General features: G+C 41.8%; 1 protein-coding gene across 2 annotated transcripts; it reads left to right on the top strand.

Moving 5' to 3' along the window:
- The first annotated feature begins 221 nt into the window (after positions 1-221).
- Positions 222-14179, top strand: CRABP1 (cellular retinoic acid binding protein 1). Of its 2 annotated transcripts, none has more exons than XM_074837361.1 (4): positions 222-362; positions 916-1094; positions 3828-3941; positions 13851-14179. In XM_074837361.1, exons 1-4 carry the CDS (start codon positions 293-295, stop codon positions 13899-13901), a joined length of 414 nt encoding a protein of 137 aa, XP_074693462.1. In that variant the 5' UTR covers positions 222-292; the 3' UTR covers positions 13902-14179. The 2 variants fall into 2 exon arrangements, with proteins under 2 accessions (XP_074693462.1, XP_074693461.1); XM_074837360.1 differs by lacking the exon at positions 13851-14179 and adding an exon at positions 7443-8040.
- Positions 14180-22312: the final 8133 nt, after the last annotated feature.

The raw sequence follows: 22312 nt of genomic DNA, 5'->3' as shown, positions 1-22312 counted from the left end.
ATGGACGGATGGATGGATGGACGGACAGATGGACGTATGGATGGACGTATGGATGGATGGATGGACGGATGGATGGACAGATGGACGGCTGTCTGGCAGGGCCGTGGCTGGGAGGGGGCCGGCTGTCTGGCGGCGTGGTGTGGGCCCCGGGGGAAGGGGTGGGGGGCCGGGTGGGTGTGACCCGCTCTCCCTCCCAGCCGCCGCCGCGGTCCGCCCCGCTCACAAGGTGCCTGAGCCGGAGAGAGAGCAGCAGCGCCGCGTCCCCGCCGCCGTCCGCAGCGCCCGCCCCGCCATGCCCAACTTCGCCGGCACTTGGAAGATGAGGAGCAGCGAGAATTTCGACGAGCTCCTCAAGGCGCTGGGTGAGGCGCGGGGCAGCCCGGCGACGGGCCGCGGGCAACCCGGGGCTGCGTCCCGCGGGAGGGGGGCACGGGGCGGGGAGCGGGGGGGGCTGCAGCCGAAGCCGCGCTCCGGTGCCCTCCCGGGCCAGGCACCCGGCAGAGCTCCGAGCACCGACCGCGGGCAGGAGAGGCTCGGCCGGCGCGGGGGAACGCCGGGAGCCCTGCCCGGGGTGGGGCGATCGCAGGCACGGCACGGTGGGAGCCTCACCTGCGGCCGCCGGGGGTCCTGCCCCGGGGATCCGGGCTGCCGCTGGCCCGGCGGCTCCCGCCACGCTCTGCCACGGGGATCCCTGCACCGCCGCGCGCTCGCCGGCCGTGCAGAGCTGCCGGGGGGCCGCGGCTCCGCGCCGCGCTGTGCCGAGCTCTGTGGCGGGGCTACGCGCGGTGCCCCGCGGCCGCGCCGCCGCCGGCCTCGCGCCCCCCCGCCTCCCCCGAGCTGCTGGTGGTGCTGGGCGAGCTCAGCCCGGGAGCCGGCTGGCGACTTCAGGCTCTGCTTCCTCTCCGCTTCGCCCAGGTGTCAATGCCATGCTCAGGAAGGTGGCGGTGGCTGCCGCCTCCAAACCCCACGTGGAGATCCGCCAGGACGGGGACCAGTTCTACATTAAAACTTCCACCACTGTCCGCACCACTGAGATCAACTTCAAAATCGGGGAGAGCTTTGAGGAGGAGACGGTGGATGGACGAAAGTGCAGGGTAGGAGGAGAGCTGGGGCGTGTGTGTGTGTGTGTGTGTGTGTGTGTTACCAAGTTCTTTTTAGATGGGACAAACACATCTGGTGCCAGTGTCCCCAGTCAGTGGCATTGCTGCCCTCCACCCTCTTCTTTCCAGAAACACTCTGGGGGTTCTTGATGGTCACCACTCCTTTTGTTCCTTGTCCAGCATTCTCCGTCTTGCAGGGTAAAGCTGGAATCTGAAGGCAACGGAGCATGGCAGGTCACAAAGGCAGAGTTCGAGTACCTGCTTGCCAGCTCCTTGGCTGGCAGGGTTTTTTCCAGCTTTTTCTGCTTCCCTCTCCCCTGGAGACCTCAGCTGCAGTGAAAGCTCTCCCAGCCTCTGTCCCTGATGGGAACACGGGGAACAGTGGAGCGAGAGAGACCTCAAGAGTCAGGATTTAACGCACAAACCTGACATAACTTTTGTCCTAAACTGAATCAGCTGAGTTCACAAGCAGGACCGCGGACTGTTGGTAGTTTGGGGCCGAAATCCTCTTTCATTCCCTTGCAAGTGCATGTCTCCCGTTTGCTGATCAGATAAGTCTTTAACAGTGTAAGACAGACTTTCAGCTAGTGTTATACCAGCCATAATTACACCATCTCCTTGTGCAGAAGTGCATTTGAGGGCGTTCACTGGAGTGTTTTGGGCTTGATTCTGTGTGTGAGCCCCTCGCTTCTCTACCTTTGTAACCACTTCTAGGGCTGTGGAGGGGGCTTTAAGTCAGTAGCATCCCACACCATCTTCTCACTGGTGTAGATACATGGGATCTGGGGTATTGGGCTGTGATCATAGATGCCGTTTGAAAAAAGTTATCAAAGGCATGGGTTAATTATCCTTTCCTCAGGCACTTTACTCTCACACTTAGAAGTATATATAAAACACTTAAAAAAGAAGTATGAATAGAGTATCAGAATGTAGTCCCAAATGAGGATGCAGTTTTAAAAGTATTCTGTGATGGTAAAATAATCTGCTTTCCAAAATATGATCTCTGCTAATTCTTGGGCCAGCTTCTGAGACCATTTGCACCACTAAAAATTCAGACCTTACTCTCTCCAGTGCAATTGCTGTGAATTTAAATTTATGAAAAGAGGAGGCAGATTCTGGGAGTCAGTGAACGTTTAGAACATCCACTTGATCTCTAGGATGAGTTATCACATATTTAACAGTTTGTCCAGGAAATGTTGCTGGCTTTGTTAATTTACCTTGTTCGGCAAAAGTAGTATTTTAGTGTCTTCATGCATAATGCATATACAATAAATGTGACCCACTTTCTAGAGAAGGATTTATTGCTGCAGATGGAAAAACAATAATTACGGCTGTAAGCTATGAAAGTTGGAAAAATCTGAAAGAAATGTGTTTTCTGAAGTAGTAAATTTTTTCCGTGTGTTGTGAAATTATTTATAGTCCACTCTCAGGAATAAGTTGTACGGCTGTGTGTATATAAACAAGATGTGGCCACGGAGCAGAAACTGACAGATAATAAAATAATACTTCAGAATGTAATTTACAATATCTGGCAAAATTGCTGACTGGTGATAGATTTTGATACACTTTATGGGGTGGAGGGTTTTGTTCTGCCAACTAACTTGATCCATTGTTCATACAGACAAAGAGCAAGTCATATGTAGATGTACTGCAAGGCATAGCTTCTATAACTGTCATTTAAGATGGCTTGTTGGCTTAAAAAAACTATTGTTTTGAAAAAATATTTATAAAGTAAACAGCTAATTTTAAATCAAAGTAAAGTGTTTTTCCCTTGGAAAGTCTGGGAAGTGTTAACTTGAATTTATGCACACATATGCACACAGACACATATATATGTGTATGTATATAATCACAGACTAATGAATGTCTCCCATGTGCTAGTTATCAAGCGATTACTTGCACATTCATTACAGAGCATCCTTCTGCACAGCTGTTCCATTGCACTGTAGAATAATAGTTCAGTGATAGAATGAAAAGCAACAGAGTCAGGGCTTGCCTGTTTGTGAAAGCTAAACAAAATCCTATGTTGTTTTTTTTTTTTTTAATTTTTCAGTGGTTTCATAGTCATTATTGAAATGCTTGGAAAAATGTCCAAGGGTATTTCAATCTCCAGATCCACAACCTTGAAAAAGTAGTATAATAAACACTAGAATTCTAACAAAGTTTCTTTAATTTAGTTGTGATTTATTCTAGTTTGTTAGCACAGTGTTTAATTTACAGTTAACTTGGCACAGTGCCATATCGCATGAAAGGTTGTAAGTGACAAATACTGCATTATTTATGACCACAACATGATACATACAATTCTTTATGCTTTTACACTAAGGGGACTCTAGTGATAAATAAGATGTCAGATCAAACCCCACATGTGTACAAAGATGCTTGGGAATGTAGACACTACACTATCAACTTCTAAATTACACTTTTTAACATCAAGCATTTTATGAAAACTGGGTGGCTTTTTAATTTGTAAACAAATGTGGATTTACACTGAAAAGCCATATTTACAGTTACTTTGTTATGAATATATACCTGTTTCCAAAATGCCCCCTCACACCTTAATTTTGACTTCACCACTCTTCACTGATGTCCTTTTCCCTTTGCCGTTATCTATGTGTTGCTCCTTTACTGCAGCAATTATTCTCACTACTGCTCATTGTTGTCTCTCTGCCTCATGCTGCTGGAGAATATAATTAATGTTATTCCTAATGGTTTTCTTGCCTGCAGAGTTTGGCCACTTGGGAGAATGAAAACAAGATCTATTGCAAACAAACTCTTGTTGAGGGAGATGGCCCCAAAACATACTGGACTCGAGAATTAGCTAATGATGAGCTGATTTTGGTAAGAACCTTGAACCCACCCAATACATGCACCATATTAACAGTTTTTTTGTTACCATGTAGTATGACTTACTATTTTGCCTTACTTAAATCCATCTGGAAAACTACCATTTTCATAATCCTCTGCAGTAAAATTCATACATCACTGGTTTTGCTTTCTTTTTAAATGTTTTTTTTTAAGGACAAATGAAGATATATGCAGGTTCTCACTTGCATTTCATTGCTATAACTTTTGCCATACTTTTACTGGTAGAATAATCACAAGTCAGCCACTTCTGCTCTGTAAATTCACACCACCACCAAAGAATTTGCTTGATTTAGTGCAGATTTTCTCTGGTGAAAGGGAGATCAAGGCATTTGACTTCATCTCTAGAGAACCTTCTTTTTTTTAGGCATGTGCATAATATGTTGCTTCTTATTGACAACCACGTGCTGTATAGCAGGAAATATGTGGCATGTTGTTAGCATGCTCTAATCTCATTCTGTTTATGAAGAACATATAATTCCTCCACCATCTCTGCCACTTTCCTCAATTCCTTGATCATCTCTGAATCCAGTTCAGAACTGCCTTCATGAGTTTCTCAGAAATACACTGAACATTGCTGTCAGCCAACATCCCCCCAGTCCTGTGTGACCTTCCATATGGCAGCAGGGTTGCTGTAGCCAGGGTGCTGAGCAGCACCTCTGCAACTGCCTCATCATTTACGCCATGAATCATGTGCAGTTTATTTATTTATATTGTACTTATTTCTGTTAGAGTTGAGTTTTCTTCAGTAGTCCCTCTATGTTAATGAAACAATATCCAGAACTGGATAAAGACATAGCTTCTCTGAGTTAAAAGTAGCACAGTTCAGCCTGAGTTCAGAATCATTTTATTGCACATGTTCTTGCTAGTGAATTCCGGATAAATAGTTGATTAGACTGTTACGCCTCATCAGTTTGGGCATGGAAGACAGGCTGCTGGAGTGACGGGTAAGAAAACATCAAAGCAGGGAGGTTTTATTTCAGACTATCACACTAACTAAACCTTTGCACTTTAAAAAACAAGCAGCCTCCCCAATGTTTCTCTAAAGCAGTTGGAGCTCTATTTTTAAGATTGCATCTGAAACAAAAACGGGACCCAAACCTAACCAAATATAAACAAAAAGTTTTTAAGGTGTTAATATTATTCCAGACATCTTGGAATGTTCACCCACCCCTTATGAGGAGGTGTATGCTGTTAGTGAAATCACACTGGTTTCTGTTGAATGAATACTCCAATTCTGGATAATTTCTTTTGATTCAACCACTGGAATTCCTTATATTATCAAAAAACTTTAGGAGGCAAAGTGCTTTGATCTCTGCTTCACATCTTTATATATAATGCAGTGGACAAAATACATTCTCGACTATAATTTTTCCAGCTTTCTAACAATATATTTCTGTAGTTTATTATTTAAGCAACAAAGTAGTGAGGCAGCTGTTAAACACAGTGAACGGCTCCAAGCAAAGCAAGAAAGCCAGTCATAATGCAATTGCCTCCTGCAATCAGCAGTGTGAACTTACCCTGCTGGGGAAGAAGAATGAGGTTGGTTAAGAAACCAGAGCAATTCAAAGATTATAAAGCCATCTAATCTTTTTTCTTGTATAATACAGTCTGTTGAGCTTTTCTGAATTAATTATTTTTCAAATTAGGATATAAATTAGAAAAACCTTCTTATTAAAATATTTCCATTTATAGGAACTCAATCACAACTTTTGGTAAATTGTTTTAATTAATTTCCTTGCCACTAAAATATACACATTATTTCTAATCTGTATATGTCTAGATTCAACTTCCAGTCATTACATATTGTGTGTAAAAGAACCTAAATAATATGCCTAAAGTTTGTTATTGCAAATAATTCTCTTAACAACACTGATCAAGTCACTTCTTGGAAGAACCTTCTCATTGTTAAGCTACACCACTGGAAGACTGTGAGCCCTTCAACATAAAGCAAGCTTTCCTTGAATCATTCTTCCAATGCTTCTATAATCCCCTCCAATTTACCAATTTCCTTTCTAAACTGTGAACACCAGAACCGCACATACTGTTTTGCTAGAAATCACACTAGCATCTGATGTAGTGGTGACTTCATCTCCCTACTCTTAGCTGAAATTACTCTGATTTATACGCAAAGACTTTGTTAACACTTCTTTGGGAACTCATGCTCAGCTGATGATGATCCCAAGTAATTTTCCTGGTTTCTGATTCCCCAGACTGATCCCATTCCCCTCTCCTGCAAGCTGGGACTATGATCATTGGTTGCAATGTACGATTTTACCATGGCCATTATGAAAACAGAGTGTTTGCTTCCAGGTGATCCAGATCATTCTCTCTGTCTTTTACTATTTAAACTATGCAGTTCCAGTCTCCTACCTCTTTTCTGGAGCATAATGGCCTCTTTTGCTTTCTTAAATATTAGGAAATCATTACTAGGTCCTCAGGACAAAGATTTTCAAGCCCCTCATGACATTTGATGGGACTGAGTGTACAAATCTTTTAAATACATGGATCAGCATGTTCAAAATCTTCTCACACCTAAAGCTCAACAGTGAGGTGTTTCTAGGAGTAATGGCGGTGAGTGTGAGGTTTCTGGTGCTTTGGAGAAGTTAAGATGGCCAAAATTAACCCTTCTGGGAGGCACCAAAGGGTTTTACTGTTTGGAGGAAGACAGAAGAGAGTAAGGGAAGCTACATTTTCTTGTCTGTGGCCCCTAATTTTAGAAGCCTAGAATATTCCCTGCAGACCATTATTTGGCCTTTAGAAGCTAAACTACCTGAAGGGATTGGCTGAGGTGTGTTCCTTAACTAAAACAGGGAACAAAGTAGGAATAGGAGCTCTTAGTGAGAAGACCCTGTGATCTCTTTTGATCTGTTGTCTCTCAACTGTGTTTGGGTTTTTCATCACTCCAGTGAAGAAAGATTCAACCAAGATTATTTTATCTTATGCTTGGAAATTTTCCTTGGATCTGAGTCTGCAAACCCCCACTTACATCTTACTTCTTCAAAACTAAGATCACAGTGAGAAGAAAAGATCTTTGTTTGTCTTCTTTCTTTCTTCTTCCATCCTCCCACCATTGTTAGGGTCCTTTAGGACGTGAAATTCGTTCTCATTCAGTTTTGCTGCCCATGTGACTTCAAAACAAACATTTAACAATTCCATCTTCACACTTCTTAAACCTCCCTACTTACCTAAGAAATATTTTCTGTTCCTTTACTCTTTCTGATGTGCTTTGGTAAGCTTTCTCTATTTCAATTCTGGCAGAGCGCCTTAAATAAGCAGAAGGAAACCACATACTTGTGAACTTCTAGATGTCTGCAGATGGGAAGCTGTCTTTATGGGGCAGAGCCTGTGATGTAGCAGTTTAGGAACTCTGTAAGGCTGATACTTATTCTCACAGTGTTTGCTCCTGTTTCTCTGTCCAAAGAAATCTTTCAAGAAGTCTTGAGTCTCCTTCTTAGCTATTACATGCATTTGCAGAAGGAATCAAGGAAACTCATACTGCATTTGGAAGAAGTTGCAAGAAGGAATCTAAACTGTGTTAGACTGAGGCATGAATGGAAAAAAGGCTTGGGGCAACAGGCAGGGGGTAAGGAATGAGTTTTACTCTGCTAATACTGGCTTCATAAATGTTGGAGCTTTGCCACATAATTTTGATCTAATATGCTGCATTGCTTAGGGGGTCCATTTGAGTATAACATTTTCCTAGTGGAAGAATATATTTTTCTCCCCAACACAGCATGTTAAATAAAATGCATTTATTATCATGTACAATAAAAAAAAAAAAATCAGTGTTGAATTGTCATGACTACCACAGAGCTAAAATAGAAACCATATTACTGTATAATTATCAATCTTTCTTGCATCCTAGCAGAAGAATTCCTTATGTTCTTCAAAGATACTCCCTTGGAGCAATAAGATGGTCTTCCATGTCACATCACGTCCTCTGGTACACAGATGCTGGGAACAAACTAGTTAGCAAAGGTTTTCTTTACCTTCAGGTACCAGTTAAGTTTGCCTTTAGTTCTTGTACTGGGTCTGGCTGAGCCGGAATTTAGCCAAGGTCAAACCACCACAGTTCTCCTTAGCTCTCTGCAGCATGGAGAATGAGATTGTTCTTAATAGTAGCTTAAATAATATTTGGCTCATACAATGGCAGATGTAGGTCTGAAGTCCTGTTGGAAAAAAGAGTCCTTTCATCTGAGTAAGGGAAGAGGGATCAAGCTCTGCTTTATAAAAAAGGTGCTGTGAATGTGTTAGAACATTGCAACTACTTTCATCAGTGCTGTTTATTCTAATCTCATCTGATACACTTTCTAGGATTTCAGTGCTGCATTTTTAGAAGTACTGAACAATGTAGATAAAAATATTACATGGAATATGCAAGCAAGGGAGGATGAAAAGGATAGAACCCCATCAAAGTCCACATTTGTTTGTCTTGACTGTATCTTTAGATTTGATTGTATTGTATTGTACTTTAGGACTGTAATGCATACAGAGTCAGAATATCTGTATTTACAACTCGACATTCATAAACTATACTTGGATTAGCACTTGAGCAATCAATATCAGAATATAACACCAAAAAAAAATTTCCTTGTCTGAAAATTAAGACCTGGGATTAAGTCTCTTTGAATATGCTTTTTCTTCCCTTTTCTTTTATACTCTAGAATGTTTTTGCTGTTGCTGTGTGTTTTTGTCAGGGACATTAATGAGCTATCAATCACTTATGTAAGTCAGAAGAACAAAAGGTCTGCTCTTTACAAAGTTAAAGGACGCTGCTTCCAAATGTTAGCTATTCAAATGAGAAACATTTATTTTCAAACTTTATCTGTATTGCTGCTTTCATGGCTGCTCATGCCTCTATAGATTTTAGTTTAATCTGTAACACACAAACATTTTAAAGTGGATGATTACTGAAGAGGGGCTTTAAAAACAGCCTCAGACCACATTTTACACAGTTCATGTATCACACAGGGGTTCTCAGAATCAATTATAGCAAGGGTCAAAGATCAGAACATTAGGGGGGTTTCAAGCATGGTTTCTATTCTACATTCCCTCCCCAGAAAAATCATGGTGTAGTTGATTAAAACTGCTGAACTGTGGAGCCTAGATGAGTGAGTGAACATTTTTTAAATTATATTGCTGGCTTCTAAAAATTAAACATAGTAGGTAAGAAGGGTCAATGCAGATTTGGAAAGATACTTTGCAGCCAAATGCTGAGATTTGTGATGTGCCTAAGCCTTGTGTTGAACAATGTTAAAACTACCTAAGTGTTGAACTTTTCTATAGTTTTTGAAGAGTGATCTTAAACAAAATCAGATATCAAAAGAAGTGTCTACTCATAGTGAGGTCAGTGGGGGGTTTTGCTGCTGACCTTGTTAAAACAGCCTTGCTAGAAGTTCTGAAGCCTGTAATAATACATACGTATGTGTTGCATGGACCTAATGCTTTAATTTACTACTCACCACGAGCAGATTTACAAGGGGGCATAGGGATATGCAGCCACTAGTACAGCCTGGTCTGGGTCACATACCAAACACATAAGCAGAGGAAGCAGAGGAAGAAGGCAAAGCCATTTGCATCTTGGATGCATCTGATCCTGTATGTAGCTTAAATGTGAGCCGTGTACTGGCCTTCAGGACTGCTACTGGGAGATACCATTGTCTCATGTTCTTACATGCTGCATGACTCTGAGGAAACTGTATAATATAGCAGTTCTCAAACACAGATACAAACATTTAGGCACCTTGATAAATTACCTGATTTTGCATGGTTCTGTCGATTGATATCCTGCAGAAAGCATGGTTGTATATTGGGTGATTTGCTGTTAATATCCAAGTTTGAAAGTGATGGCTGCACCTTCTGTGGCTGTGGCCCCATAATGATCAACGTCTTTCATAAAACATTATGGGAGTCAGGAGGAGGAAGGAGAAATGCAATATGCCTTTATTGTGAATATTTATATCTTTATTCTGGGTAACATGGAAGTTTGCATGTGGACAAAACCTTTTCTCAGGATTCATTTAAGTAATAGCTTCTCTTCATTTGTTTGCTGATGTATTCTGTCTTCCTTTTGTGAGTTGCCTCTGCAGGCTGGTCAGTCATAAGCAGATAACAGGGGATTTTTGCATACACTGGCAGAAGTGATCTTTCCCAGGTGATTGTTTCAATGACAGTCTGCCTAATTACACTGTGTGCTCCACTTATCACAAAGGCTCCTCAGCAAATGTTTATAAAGAAGGCCTTCAAAAAGCAGATTTACTCATACAATAATATATTACTGCCCTGTAATTCTCTTTTAATCTCTAATGATGTCAGTGTTCATCAGATTTTGAGTGAACCGAGAGAGGTCAATTTATTGGATTATCCCCCTGCGCAGGGCTTTGTTTGCAGTGTGCTTTGGACTCTTAGCTACAGATTACGACAAGCTAAGTGAAGAAAGCAATTCTGTAATTTGCAGTCATTGCACATTTAAAATCCTATTTTAGATTTAGACAGAAGCCCTATCTTGTAGCATTTTGTAAGATAAGTGGGACCTTTGCAAACTGGTGAGAAGGTGGCGTTTGAAAATCCTGCATCTTCTCATTAGATTTGAATTGCAGTTTGGTAGTGTTGCACATTTTTAGTTGCTCTGGTGAAACTTCACCACCAAATAGCTAGGATTGCTTGCTCTCTTTCTTTTTATTAGGCAGTTCTACTCCTTTGGATCATGGAAATCTATAAAGTCTGCTTGTTCTGACAGGAACTATCACCTTTCCAATCTAGAATTAGAGTCATAGACACTAAACTGCTTCATCCTACTCCTGAATACAAGGATTTAAGTGTGAAGGACAGAGGAGTAACAGCCTTTTGATTTGGATCTTCCCCTGAGCTTGGGCCCAGCTGTACATTAAACGTTTCTGTGAGGAACCACAAGAAAAGGAATGCAGCAAGTTTGAACATGTTTCTCTTTGCTTTGTTTAGCAACATTTAGTGGAGTTATACCAACAGTGCTAGTAAGATAGGGAAACAGCTTTTACATAAGTCCACATTTAAACCATGTACATAACCATGACAATCAAAGCCATTTATTTCTGTGCTTCAGTATGGAATTAGGTTGCTAATCATCTGAATGGGTATAAGGTGTAAAATCTAAGTGCTAAAAAATGCAGCTTATTCCTGAAACAGGTCAGAGGCCACATAACTTAAGCTGGGTCTTCAAGGAAAGGATGCCTGGCTATTTGAGAAGTGCCCATTGGCTACATAGTACTCCAGTGTAATTGTAATTGGACTTTGCATGAATTTTATCTCTTTACAATCTAGATTTAAAGATATGATTGTGTTAAATTATAGTGGTTTTCCAGACTGTGAGACTGGTGTGTTGCAGAGAATGATAATCCTTGTGTGTAGCAACTGATTAAGACTACTGTGTGTTTGTGTTCCCCAGGTATGTCCATGTTTTCTGCACTTGCACAGAGCAATTTGAATGCAGTCCTTTGCCTGAGATTTTCAGGAGTCCAGCAGTCCAGCTGGAGCTGGATGTTGGAAGTACAAAACAAACAGCAATTGCGCTTTTTCGCAAGCGTGTCAAGTTGTGACTCTGTGAGTGTACAACAGCCAGTCTGTGTGTACACACAGTGGACTTGCTGTCTCTGCAGTGCATTCTGGAGGCACCCATATTACTGAGCTTTCCCAGAAAGTTATTATTTCGTTTTTCTTCCTCCACAAATTTTTATCTTTATTTTCACACTGCCTCCTGTGGGTCTTGCAAGGAAGCTGCCAATCAGACTACACTGATGTCAGGAGCAGGCTCTGCCTAGGAGCACAGTCTCAGGAGCAGACACCAGAATTTTAGACACTCAGACCTACAGACTTGCAGTATGGATCACATTGATTTCAATCTACTCTTCCCTGCAGCGTTCCCTCTCAATACAGCTGCTGATCTGTTGTGAGAAGAACTGCTGTCGCACAGGTTTAGGGGAAGGAGTTTGTCTCAGTTTCCCTGGAGGAATAGACATAAATTTACTAGGGAGGTTACAAGAGTTTTGGCAAACTGCTGCTGCAGCCTTTCTCATTAGAACTGGCTGGTGTGGCACCCACGCACATCACAAGATGTGACTGCATAGCTGTGCAGCTCCAATTGTCAGACTGGGGCTGTGCCAGCTCTTGAAGAACACTACACAAAGACGGTTGTACTATTATTTATGATTTGTGTTGAAATAGCAGCGGGGGACCCAAACTTCATTGTACTTAGAAGTGCCTGAATGTACCACAGAAAGACAATCACTGTCATGGTGACCTTCCAGTCTCCACAGACAACCTCAAGCCCTAGATGATCTTGACTCTGACTTGCTTCCTCTGGCAAAGCTCCTGCCAAAATAATTTTGCCTTTGTGTATAATTTTGGAAGTGTTGAAGGAAGCCATAGCAAGGGTATTTGCAGCTGGTGCTGTGGGCAATAGAGAACTATCTGCATCCTTTAACATTCATTTTCAAGCTAAAAATTTATATAAAGATTGATATGATAATCAATTTATATGCATAAAACCAAAGCCTATATCTCAAAATGTCTAACAGACTTCTCCTCAATAAAGTGAACAAAACGTAAGCCAGAATCAGTTTTAAAGCCAAATTCTTTCAAAGACGCGTGGCCAAAACAGGTGTAGAAAGCATTAAATCAAATTAAGTCCAGCTGAATTTTCCTAACACACTGGGGTAGGTATTCATTATATTTTTCAGTGAGACCTTGGCAGTTATTAACAGCCAAACATCCCACCTCACAACTTGTTAGTGGTGAGCTCGAAATTGTCTGTCAGTGTAGCTGAACATGAAGTTTTTTGCAGTCAGTATTTCCTCACTCTTGCACCCATTATTTCCTTCATGTTTAATTGCTTGCTTAGATTTTAGCCTGCCAGACCTGAAATTACACACAAACACTTTGGGGTTTAGGTGGCTTTCTCAGACAGCTGCCACAATCACTGTCCTGCCTAAATGTCCTGATAATCTGTACTGCAATACTGCTGTGGTAGAATTGCCTTCTAAGTGCAGAGCTACAGAGTGATTTAAAAACCGCAGTCAGTGGTACACCATCATATAACACCACCTCTAAGTATCTGGAAAATCAAGGTACTCTGAGGTACCGAATCTGGTATAAGAAATGGGATGATAATGGGACATAGTCTGTAGTAAGTCAGCGACTTTCAGATGTGTAGTGATCAAAATTGTGAGATCTCATAGATGTTTAGTCATGTGAAATGAGTTTGATCTCCGTTATGTGTCAGCATTTCAGACCCTTATCATAGTTAACAAATTCACTGGTTAAGGTCACAGGATCCCAAAAGAAGGTTGTAATTGACACTGTCCACATTACAGCTTGGGAGAGAGGCTTTTGGTATCCTGGCATGGTGTGTCAACACCTTGCAGCAGCATTATGTTTACAGGTTTTAGGTATGCATTCTTCTGGTCCTCAGCATTGCTCCACTGACTTCATTTGAACTGCTCTGATTTATACCTGCAAATATCAAAGAATACCTTTGACATGCCATCTGAATTCCACCCTCAGCATTTCCAGTTCAAAGTGCTGCAGCTGTTTCTAAATATAACAACAGTACATTCCCAATTCTTTTTCTTTTCGCAAGTTTATTTATAAATGCATGCCAAGAAACTATAGAAAAAGGGAATTTCTGTGTTGTTTATCATTCTGACAAAAATCATCGTGCCTTGGAAAAAAAGGTCACTTATATCATGTTCCTCTTCCAAAATGACTCCTTTCTTTACTCGCATTTGTCAAAAGACAGAGGAAAATGTCTGCTGTAGAACTAGCTGCTATAGTAAAAATAACAGTAAAAAATGGTGTTAAATGTTTGCTGGTTCCATCTCTTCTGATTGATTTCTATTTCTTTTCCAGACCTTTGGTGCTGATGATGTTGTGTGCACAAGAATTTATGTAAGAGAGTAAAAACATCAATTTACTTGTCATCTGGGATGAAGTGGAGAACTGTGAAAATCCCCAGTATAATTAGTATCTGTGTGTGCTGTTACTAATGCGGTGTTGTATGTGACCATGTGTGTTATATCTGAACCCATATCCTCTGTTAAGTGTATTTTGCTTTCATTTTTCATCGCAGACACTATTCCTTTCCACTTTTATGCCATCATTTTTTGTGTCTGCTTTGTATTTTGTAGTTGTCACTTGCTATGGTTTCATCAATTATTAAACTTATTGGGCATAACTCACAGCTGTTTTGGGGTGTTTTTAATAGAAAACCCAGCAGTGCTTTGGTTAGGACTGAAACACTTTTACCCTCTGCTGAAGTCAGCGTGGAGTTTCACTGCTGTTGGCTAGCACTGTGCTGTCAGGGAACACCTCCTAGGGCAACACAAAGTGCTGGAGAGCAAGCGAATTGCAAGGTTTTTCGTGGAGCTGCAGGCTGCTCTCTCAAACCCAGAGCTCTGCTTCTTTCCTTCTTTCTGTCCTCTCTCCTTGGGAGAGTTGTTGAGGAACAATTTCTGTATCCTGTGACTGCTGGCACTGTGATTCAGCAGAACCAGACAAGACGAGGAGACACCTCTACTGTCTTACCTGCTACGTCTCTGAAGAATGCCCAAACTTTCCTTGTTGAGACACTCAAGTACAAAACCCAGCTGTATCTACAGGACGAATAACATTGTGATCATGACTAATATTGTCATCACACCCAAGCACCTCAGGCCTGATCAGAGACTTTACTTGTTTACTGACAGACTTTACTTGTTTGGGCCATAAAAAGATAAAGCTGAGGGGAGCCACTTTTCTCCTACCTTCTCACTTGCAACAGAGGCAACTTCCAACGGCTTCACTCCCACTCAGTGTTACAGCTCTCACCTTTGCTGACTCAAAAGTTCATTCTTTGAACAACTAAGTATTTCACAAACCAAGGCCATAGACCAAATTTCATGTATTTATTCTGGCTCAGAGTTCTGGCCACAGCACTATCAAGTATTAGATTCAAGCTAAACAGACATTCCTCTAATGAACCAGAAACTCTACTGTTCTTCAGCCTTGGAAATACCTGGAGATTGAGATGAGGAGCACTACTTATTTCAGTGCAATATCCAAGCTTATCTGACCAAATTTCAGCTTTGCAAAAATAACTTATCTGCTTCATGTCACCCAATCATAGAAGATTTTTAAGGGTTTTCGTGTTAGCTGAGTATATGCCCTGTTCACTGGACTGTGCTCAGTATTCAGAATGGGAAAATGGGTCCAAATCTTGATCGTCTTGGGACATCCATGGGAAATAAATTACTTTGTCTCTTCATCGCTTGCATAGCTATGCAGAGAAATCCCCTTTGATAGGATTGTCAAAGTGCTGTGGAGAAATCAGCCATCTGTTCTATATATTGCAGTGTGAGCTACAGCAGCACAACAGGAGAGAAACAGACGATGTTTTCTGTCTCCCCTGCTCTGACAGGTCACACTTTCTTTCTGTGCCATCAGCACTCAAGATACAATATTGCAGTTGAAAAGGGGGATCTTCTCCTTCCACACTCTAACCTTAAGCCAAACCCTGTTTTCAAGACTTGGGTTCACTTGGTACCAATTAGATACACTGTGTGTTAGCTCACATTGAAGCATGGGCTGAAATTAGTTCATTGTGGTTTGGATGCAGCTGAAGCTGCCTCCCGGTAAGAATGAAACCATGAGGGGAATGACAGTGATCTATCTTTATTTTCTATCTTCTTTTAAGATTCAAATTAAAATAGCTGGGTGTTTTTTTCCAAACAAATTCCATTTCAGGAGTATCTGGACCTGCTTGTGCAATCAGTTGTGCCAAAGGGACTCCATAAAAAGCTCCAGGCTGAGCTAGCTCAAAGCTTCTCAGTGATGCAGACAAAACTATGTCTTGCCACATCAAGGCTGAGAAGTAAATAGCACACAGTGTTGCAGGACATGCTGGCACATGCCATATCCTACAGCAACAGGAGCCCACCAACACCATAGAGTGCTTTGCCTCCACCTCCCAGAAGGTGGGTGGTGGATGTGGGGGCTGGTACAAGCTGATGAGGCAAGTAGTAGAGCCAAAGCTAATAGGTAGCAGGGCTGTTTGCCATTCCAGAAAAATGCTGCTCTTAGCGATTACCTTTTCTACCTGTGTCTAAAACAGCCCTGATGCATGGTTTGTGAGGGTTCAGCAAGGTATTGTCTAGAGCAAGTGAGTGCATTTAATGGAAGCAGTGATTACTATGTTTCATTTCTAGGAAGGCTCATGCTAAGCTGTTGTGCTGCTCAAGCAAATATCCTTCAGAAAGCTTTCCCATCAACTGGAAAATACCAAGTCAGCTTTCCATCCAGTTGGCAACTACTATCCAAGTAATAAAGCATGAGCTGTGTAACTGGGTTGTAGAAGTTATGATTAAAAACAGGCTCTTGAGATATGAGCTACCCTGCATAACTGGGAACTTTCTTCTTCCAGGGTTGAAACTGTTCCCCTAAGCTTCATTTGCAGTCTGGCATGACAGAAGTTCCCTTCTTTAGTAATTTCATGGTGGAAGCTTCATCACTTGATTGACTTTCGTGGAGTTACATTAGTTACTGGTGCATGGGTAAATTCATATGAACAGAGACTAGAATTGGTCCAGGGTGTTAGTTTTATGGCTCATTGTTGAAGCAGTGCAAAGGCCAAATTGTATTTTGTGAGCCCTCCTGGATTTAAAAGCTCTCCAGATCTAGGCACACAAGGATTTGGAATGATTTTACTGGCCAAAAGCCTTGCAGTTGTCTCCTGCCTTTCTTTTCTTTGCTGAGATTAAGCTCCTTTGGGAACATGAAAGTTGAACAATGCCAGTGTGGCCGAGACAGTTTTATCCACTGTTTGTGTAAAAAAACATGAATTCACCCCTCCCCAGATGAGGTGATGGAAGCAGAGTAGAGTTACTGTAGCTGACATCCAGAAAAACTTAGTCTCACGATGTCTGAGTGTCAAACAGTTGCTTAGCAGAACAGGGTCCTGAAAGCTTCGGGCGGCCACTCTCTGCAAAAGGAGGGATGGACTTTTACAGGCAAAGGTGCCGGGACAATGGAGCACCTAAGGGTTACATAAATGGTTTGCTGATTACTTGATAGCATGTGAATATCTGAAAAGGGCCCCAGGGATTTTATGGATGTTGCCTTCCAGATTCCAATCAAAGAGACTCTTTCTGCAGGCCCGTGATGGAACAACCAGTGGGGCCAGGGACAGAGCCTGGCTCACAGTTGTGTGTATCGGTGAGCAAGCAGAAACTTCCTTCCCCTTACGCTGCTGTGTTCTAATTAGCACTTTGTCACTTGACCTGGAAGCACGCAGTGGTTACAAGCATAGCATGGTGACAAACATAGCTCACCTCTGGATGGCAGTTGGTTGACCACTGTATGCATCACCACCCAGTGCATGTCTGTTGCTTTGCAAGTCTCTGTGCCCAAGAAGTTAGACTTCCGAGGTCTGCCAGTGCTCAATGGTGATGGCCAAATGACTTTCAGGCTTTGTTGCTAAGAACATTCTGACCATGTAAGTGAATGCATTAGGGAACTCTTCCCTGCAAGTTTATTACATACTACTATTTATGTTGGAGAGCATTTCTCCACACAAAGCCAGCAGAATACAGATAGCTAAGAAGGTGAGAAGTCTTCATGCCTGAAATCTAAAGGCTTTGTCTTGCAGTTGCCTAAACAGTCCTGCCGATTGAATGGATACAGTACAAGTGAGTATTCAGTTGCCTAAACATAGATATCAACCGCTGTTTTAGATGACCTACGTATCCAAGAGATCTGCACGAAGCTGGCATATAACACATGCTCTGCATGAGGCCTGTGCCTTTTTTTGAAGAGGCAGCATCAGAGCAGGGAGAAAACCTGAGGGCATCCAACAGAAATGGCTGTGAAAAGGCAACTGTGCCCAACCTGTGTGCCTGCAGGCTTAGAACCATGCTGTGCACTGTATTGACCACACTGATAACTGACTGCTACAGCAAGGCAAAGAAGGGGTTATACAGATATCTGCAGCAACTTGGCACACGTGTAACATTTCACAAAACCAAAACTTCCCCACATGAGTGGAACACTAGGATACAGCAGTCATATTCTCTGCCCTAGGGCACAAGAGTTCATTTTAGGATTTTCTTTTGATTTTCCATACTTTGTTCTTATGCTGCTTTCATAAAACATTTATTGTTTTTCTTTTCTCCACGAAAAATAAACATCCTAACCAGTAAACAGATCAGGCAGTGAAGTTGGATTCAAAATAATCCACTGTGGGAAACCCAAAATATGTAAAAAAAACCTCAGTCAGAAATGTGATATTGCATTGAATCATTCAGTTCACATGTACCTGTACCACCAGCTACTATTGCGTGGGAACAGAGCTGTCCCACTGTCCGCTGTATGCTCTGGAGAGCCAGTGCTGCTTTTGCTCAACTGGTCACTTTTTGCGCTCTGAGTGCAAAGAGATCTCTTTCTGCTGCCATGAAGCTCCAAATCCCACGTGGCTGCAGAATCCAGAGTCTTTGAATCCTGTTAAAATATGTGCTGTCTGAATACTGCCGTGTCAGAAGTGGAACAACCTAAGGTGTTCTCTTTGATATTACAGATGGCTGGATGGCTGGCTAACGAGTCTGGTGAAAAAATGCTGTTATTAATAATGGAGGAATAGGCGGGAATAGATGTCATAGTGCTTTCTGCTGATTTCTTCATTTTCAACATTCCCCACCTTGCCTCCCAGAACATGAGGTCAGTTTTGATCAGAAGCAAAAAACCCCCAGGATTCTTGAAATTTTAGTTCACTCTTATTTGACTCTTGCTGTACTCTGCTAAATCAGAGTGAAGTTCTGAAACCGGGGATTTTGCCTTGTATCTCTCATTCTGGTTCCATCTGAGGGCCTGCCAGTGATGTTCTGCTGACATGATCTGTGGCAGGCACTCATGTTTTTTGTCATATTCTCAAAACAAAGAGGAATCTGGCAGATAAACTGTTTTACAAGTACAATATGCTGTTAGAATTTGCAGTATGGTCACACATTGCAACTAGAGAGGAAGGTGGTCAGGCTTGAAATGGTTTCTGCAGCAGGCAATACCAGAGTCTTCTAGTAGATACTGCTATGTCCCGCACAAACCCGCTGCTTACTGGGAGAGGCAGTTCAGCTGCTCAAGCAGAAAGGAGGTGACAGTCTAGGTGACTGAACTACAGGTTTCTTAAAAGCCCTGTAAATACGTATCTCAATGTTAATCTCCACAAGATGTTCATGTGGAGCTGGTGAACTGATTTCATCATATGTCTGATGAGTTCACAGAAAGTTTTCAAAGGACTGAAGCTTTCATGCCTAAGTAGCTGCCACTGCTGGGAGATAAAGGTGCAACTGGAAATCAAGTGACCTTAGAGAAACTGCAGATAGGAACAGCTGTAATGGGTCAGTGCAAAAGTCCTCTCTTCTCCAGTACCTGGTGTCTAAGACTCTTCCTGAGACCTCTGTGAGCCTGCATATCCCTTTAGCAGGCTGAAAGACATATAGCTAGTCTGTCTCCAAAGCATGCCTTGGAAATATCTCTATGTGCTTGTGTCCCATTCAGTCTACTTTCCTCACCTTTGTGTTCCACATACACACCAAAAAGGCAGGACTTTTTTACCCGTCAAAGAGATCAATGGGTTTGTCACCTTTTTAAATGCATTGAGAATTTCTGGCATCTCAGGTTGGGCTGAGACAGACAGCATCACTGAAATATACAGCAGTCTTGGTGACCAAGGACTTAGGGTTTCTACTCAGTGTGAGTAAAATAAAAAGTTTGCTATCCTTTTGTGTTTAGCTTCTATTCTGCCCTGTGACACAAACCCAGAAAATACATCCAGAAGATGAGAGTTTATCTTAGCATCTCTGGAGAAAGATTAGTGATTTAAAACAGTCTTGATGGAAAGCAGTGTTATCAATGTTAGAGAGACCTTCTGAGCACTAATCTATTGTCCATGTCAATGCTGAGATTCTGATGTTATTAAGAGGTTGCTGATTGCTGAAGCTATTTCTTTCCATTTCTCTTGCTGCAGCTGGGAGATTTTTGAAATGTTCCATATGTGGAAGTTTATGTAAAATTGACACTGTGCCATAATGATGCATAGGGAGTCTGGAACATCCAAATAATGATATTAATTTGCATATGATCCTCTGTAGGGTGTGCCAGGACATCAGCAATGACTGCAGTGAGAAGTCTGTGTCTGAAGTAAGCACCTAATAACTCTTTCTGCAGGAGTTTTTAACACTGAGCTTATGCAGTCTGTGGCAAAGCTAGAGACTGAGAACATATTGCAGTTATTACAGAGCTTGAAGTCCAAGTTCCTTTTAAGACACGTCACCAGCAATGTGTTTTAATCAAAAGTATTTTAGTGAAGTAAATTGGAATCATCTGGACATGACTGGCATCATGTTCTCTCAAGTGTATTTTATTTCCTAATTTCTTTAATGAACTTGATATCAATACTTTGTGATGAACATGAAGAACAAACAGTAAGGATCTGTAATGCTTTCCATTAGCACAGGTTATACAGAAATGTTGCGGTTGTTGGCTTTGTTGCAGCAACAAAGAGAAACTTCAAAACAGGTCATAGGGCAGCTATGGGAATGGTCAGAATGCTGTAAAAGGAACATTTTCAGGGACAGAGCTTTCTTCCTTGCGATTGTTTAAGTAACAGAAGAATTAATTAATGCACAGATTTATTGTTGAGATTTCATCCTGCTTGAAAAATATATAAGAAGATACTCCAGGACTTGGGGTGGGGCACATCTTGCAATGTTTCTCCTAACCCCATAGCCAGGGTCCCAAGAAGGATGGACACAAAATTAGGTTTTCAAGAAAGGGAAGAAGGAGGCAAGAAAGCTGTAGTGTGTGTTTATCCGTGTGGAAATAGCCACCACGTCAGAGTACCCAGTTTTCACACAGCTCTAGTAGTTGTAGCTAAAGAGGAACACAGTGCTCTCTTGCCTTTCTTTCAGTTTATTAGAAAGTGACCAGTTTTGTTCAAAAGTCATGCACTTCTATCTGACTGAAAGATAGACAGACGGCATGACTGAAAGACCTCACTCCAATCTTGGGAAACCAGGCTAAAATACAATGAGAGACGTACAGCTGACACAGTTTTAGTGACAGAGGGGAATACTATACACAACTACAGGTAGGGTGAACAGTGGTATGGAAGGTACCATTCTGTTATTTACCCAAAACATTTTACTATGTGGATTGACACTGTGGTACACAAGATTTTCTGTACAAAACTCAAACAGCTCTTTCCCCTCTCACCACAGATAGTGTTCTGTGTGTTATGAGTATGTCAGTGGGGAACACGCTGCATTGTAGATAAAAGTTAAAAAAATCTCAAGTATAATACTTGGAACCATAGAAGGATCACAGAATAAAGCCCTGAATCTCTTCCAAGGTAGGGAGGAGGCGAGAGAGGGAGTTTATAACTTTTTCTACCATTTTTTCTTGATTTTGGCTGAGAAACAGAATTTAAGAAAGAGTTTGAATACTCTGCCATAATTAAAAGCCTAGGAAGAGCTTCTTTGTACAGTTTTTAACTTACATGCATTTGAACAAATTGCTGTATAGCTCCCTTAACTGTTTGACATTTGCTGTTAGGGCAAACTGTGGTTACATCTACGTTTGACCCTGATACCTTGTGAAAGAGTAAGTTGCTCTCCACTAAGTTGAAACAATTGCATGTGCTAAATGCTTGTAGTAAGTTCAGTGGCCTGTTAAATTAAGCTTGAATTTATTCAGGATATGTTAATTTTATGAATACTTTTGAATAAGTAATTATCATTTTGCCTGAAGCCTGTCATTTGGATGCTGCAATAATTAGGGTGCCCGTTAGCCAGATTTTATCATCTAATAATACAAAGCAAATACAGAAGGAAATTGCTGGGTGAGGAGAAAAAGTTTGTATCTTGAAGATATTGGGATAAGAATTTAAAAGGCATGTCTCTATAAACAAGACAGGAGTTAAAGTTTTTGGAGCTGATTCAGCGGTGACACGGTTACAGAGTTCCTCTCACAGATAACAGCCGTCACAGCTGGGTGACTGGAGGCAGAAGCAGGCTACAGCCCATGGGGAAGGTTGGGGGCGGTCGCTCTTCATGTTGAGGAGAGCATAAGAATCTGATGGCAGCCCACTAACGTGCATCTGGTAAAGAGAAGAGTTCACATAAGCTGGTCATAAACAGATGAGATGAGTCTCAAGGAAATGATGAGAACCTACAAACATCCTGGTGTTCGCTGGCTGGGAATGACATGAATCTCCCTCTCAGTTACCCAGCCCTGGAGGTGGATAGTCATTCTGTTATACTGCAATCTGGGCAGCAATTTTTAGCTCC

Source organism: Strix aluco, chromosome 12 (genome assembly GCF_031877795.1).
Source record: "Strix aluco isolate bStrAlu1 chromosome 12, bStrAlu1.hap1, whole genome shotgun sequence".
Classification (NCBI taxonomy): Eukaryota; Metazoa; Chordata; class Aves; order Strigiformes; family Strigidae; genus Strix; species Strix aluco.
This window is presented reverse-complemented; position numbering and strand designations above follow the sequence as displayed.

Coding starts and splice junctions, on each gene's coding strand:
- CRABP1 (XM_074837360.1), top strand. CDS start 293: ATGCCCAACTTCGCCGGCACTTGGAAGATGAGGAGCAGCGAGAATTTC. Junction 1,095..3,827: donor TGGATGGACGAAAGTGCAGG/GTAGGAGGAGAG, acceptor TCTTGCCTGCAG/AGTTTGGCCACTTGGGAGAA. Junction 3,942..7,442: donor CTAATGATGAGCTGATTTTG/GTAAGAACCTTG, acceptor ATGCATTTGCAG/AAGGAATCAAGGAAACTCAT.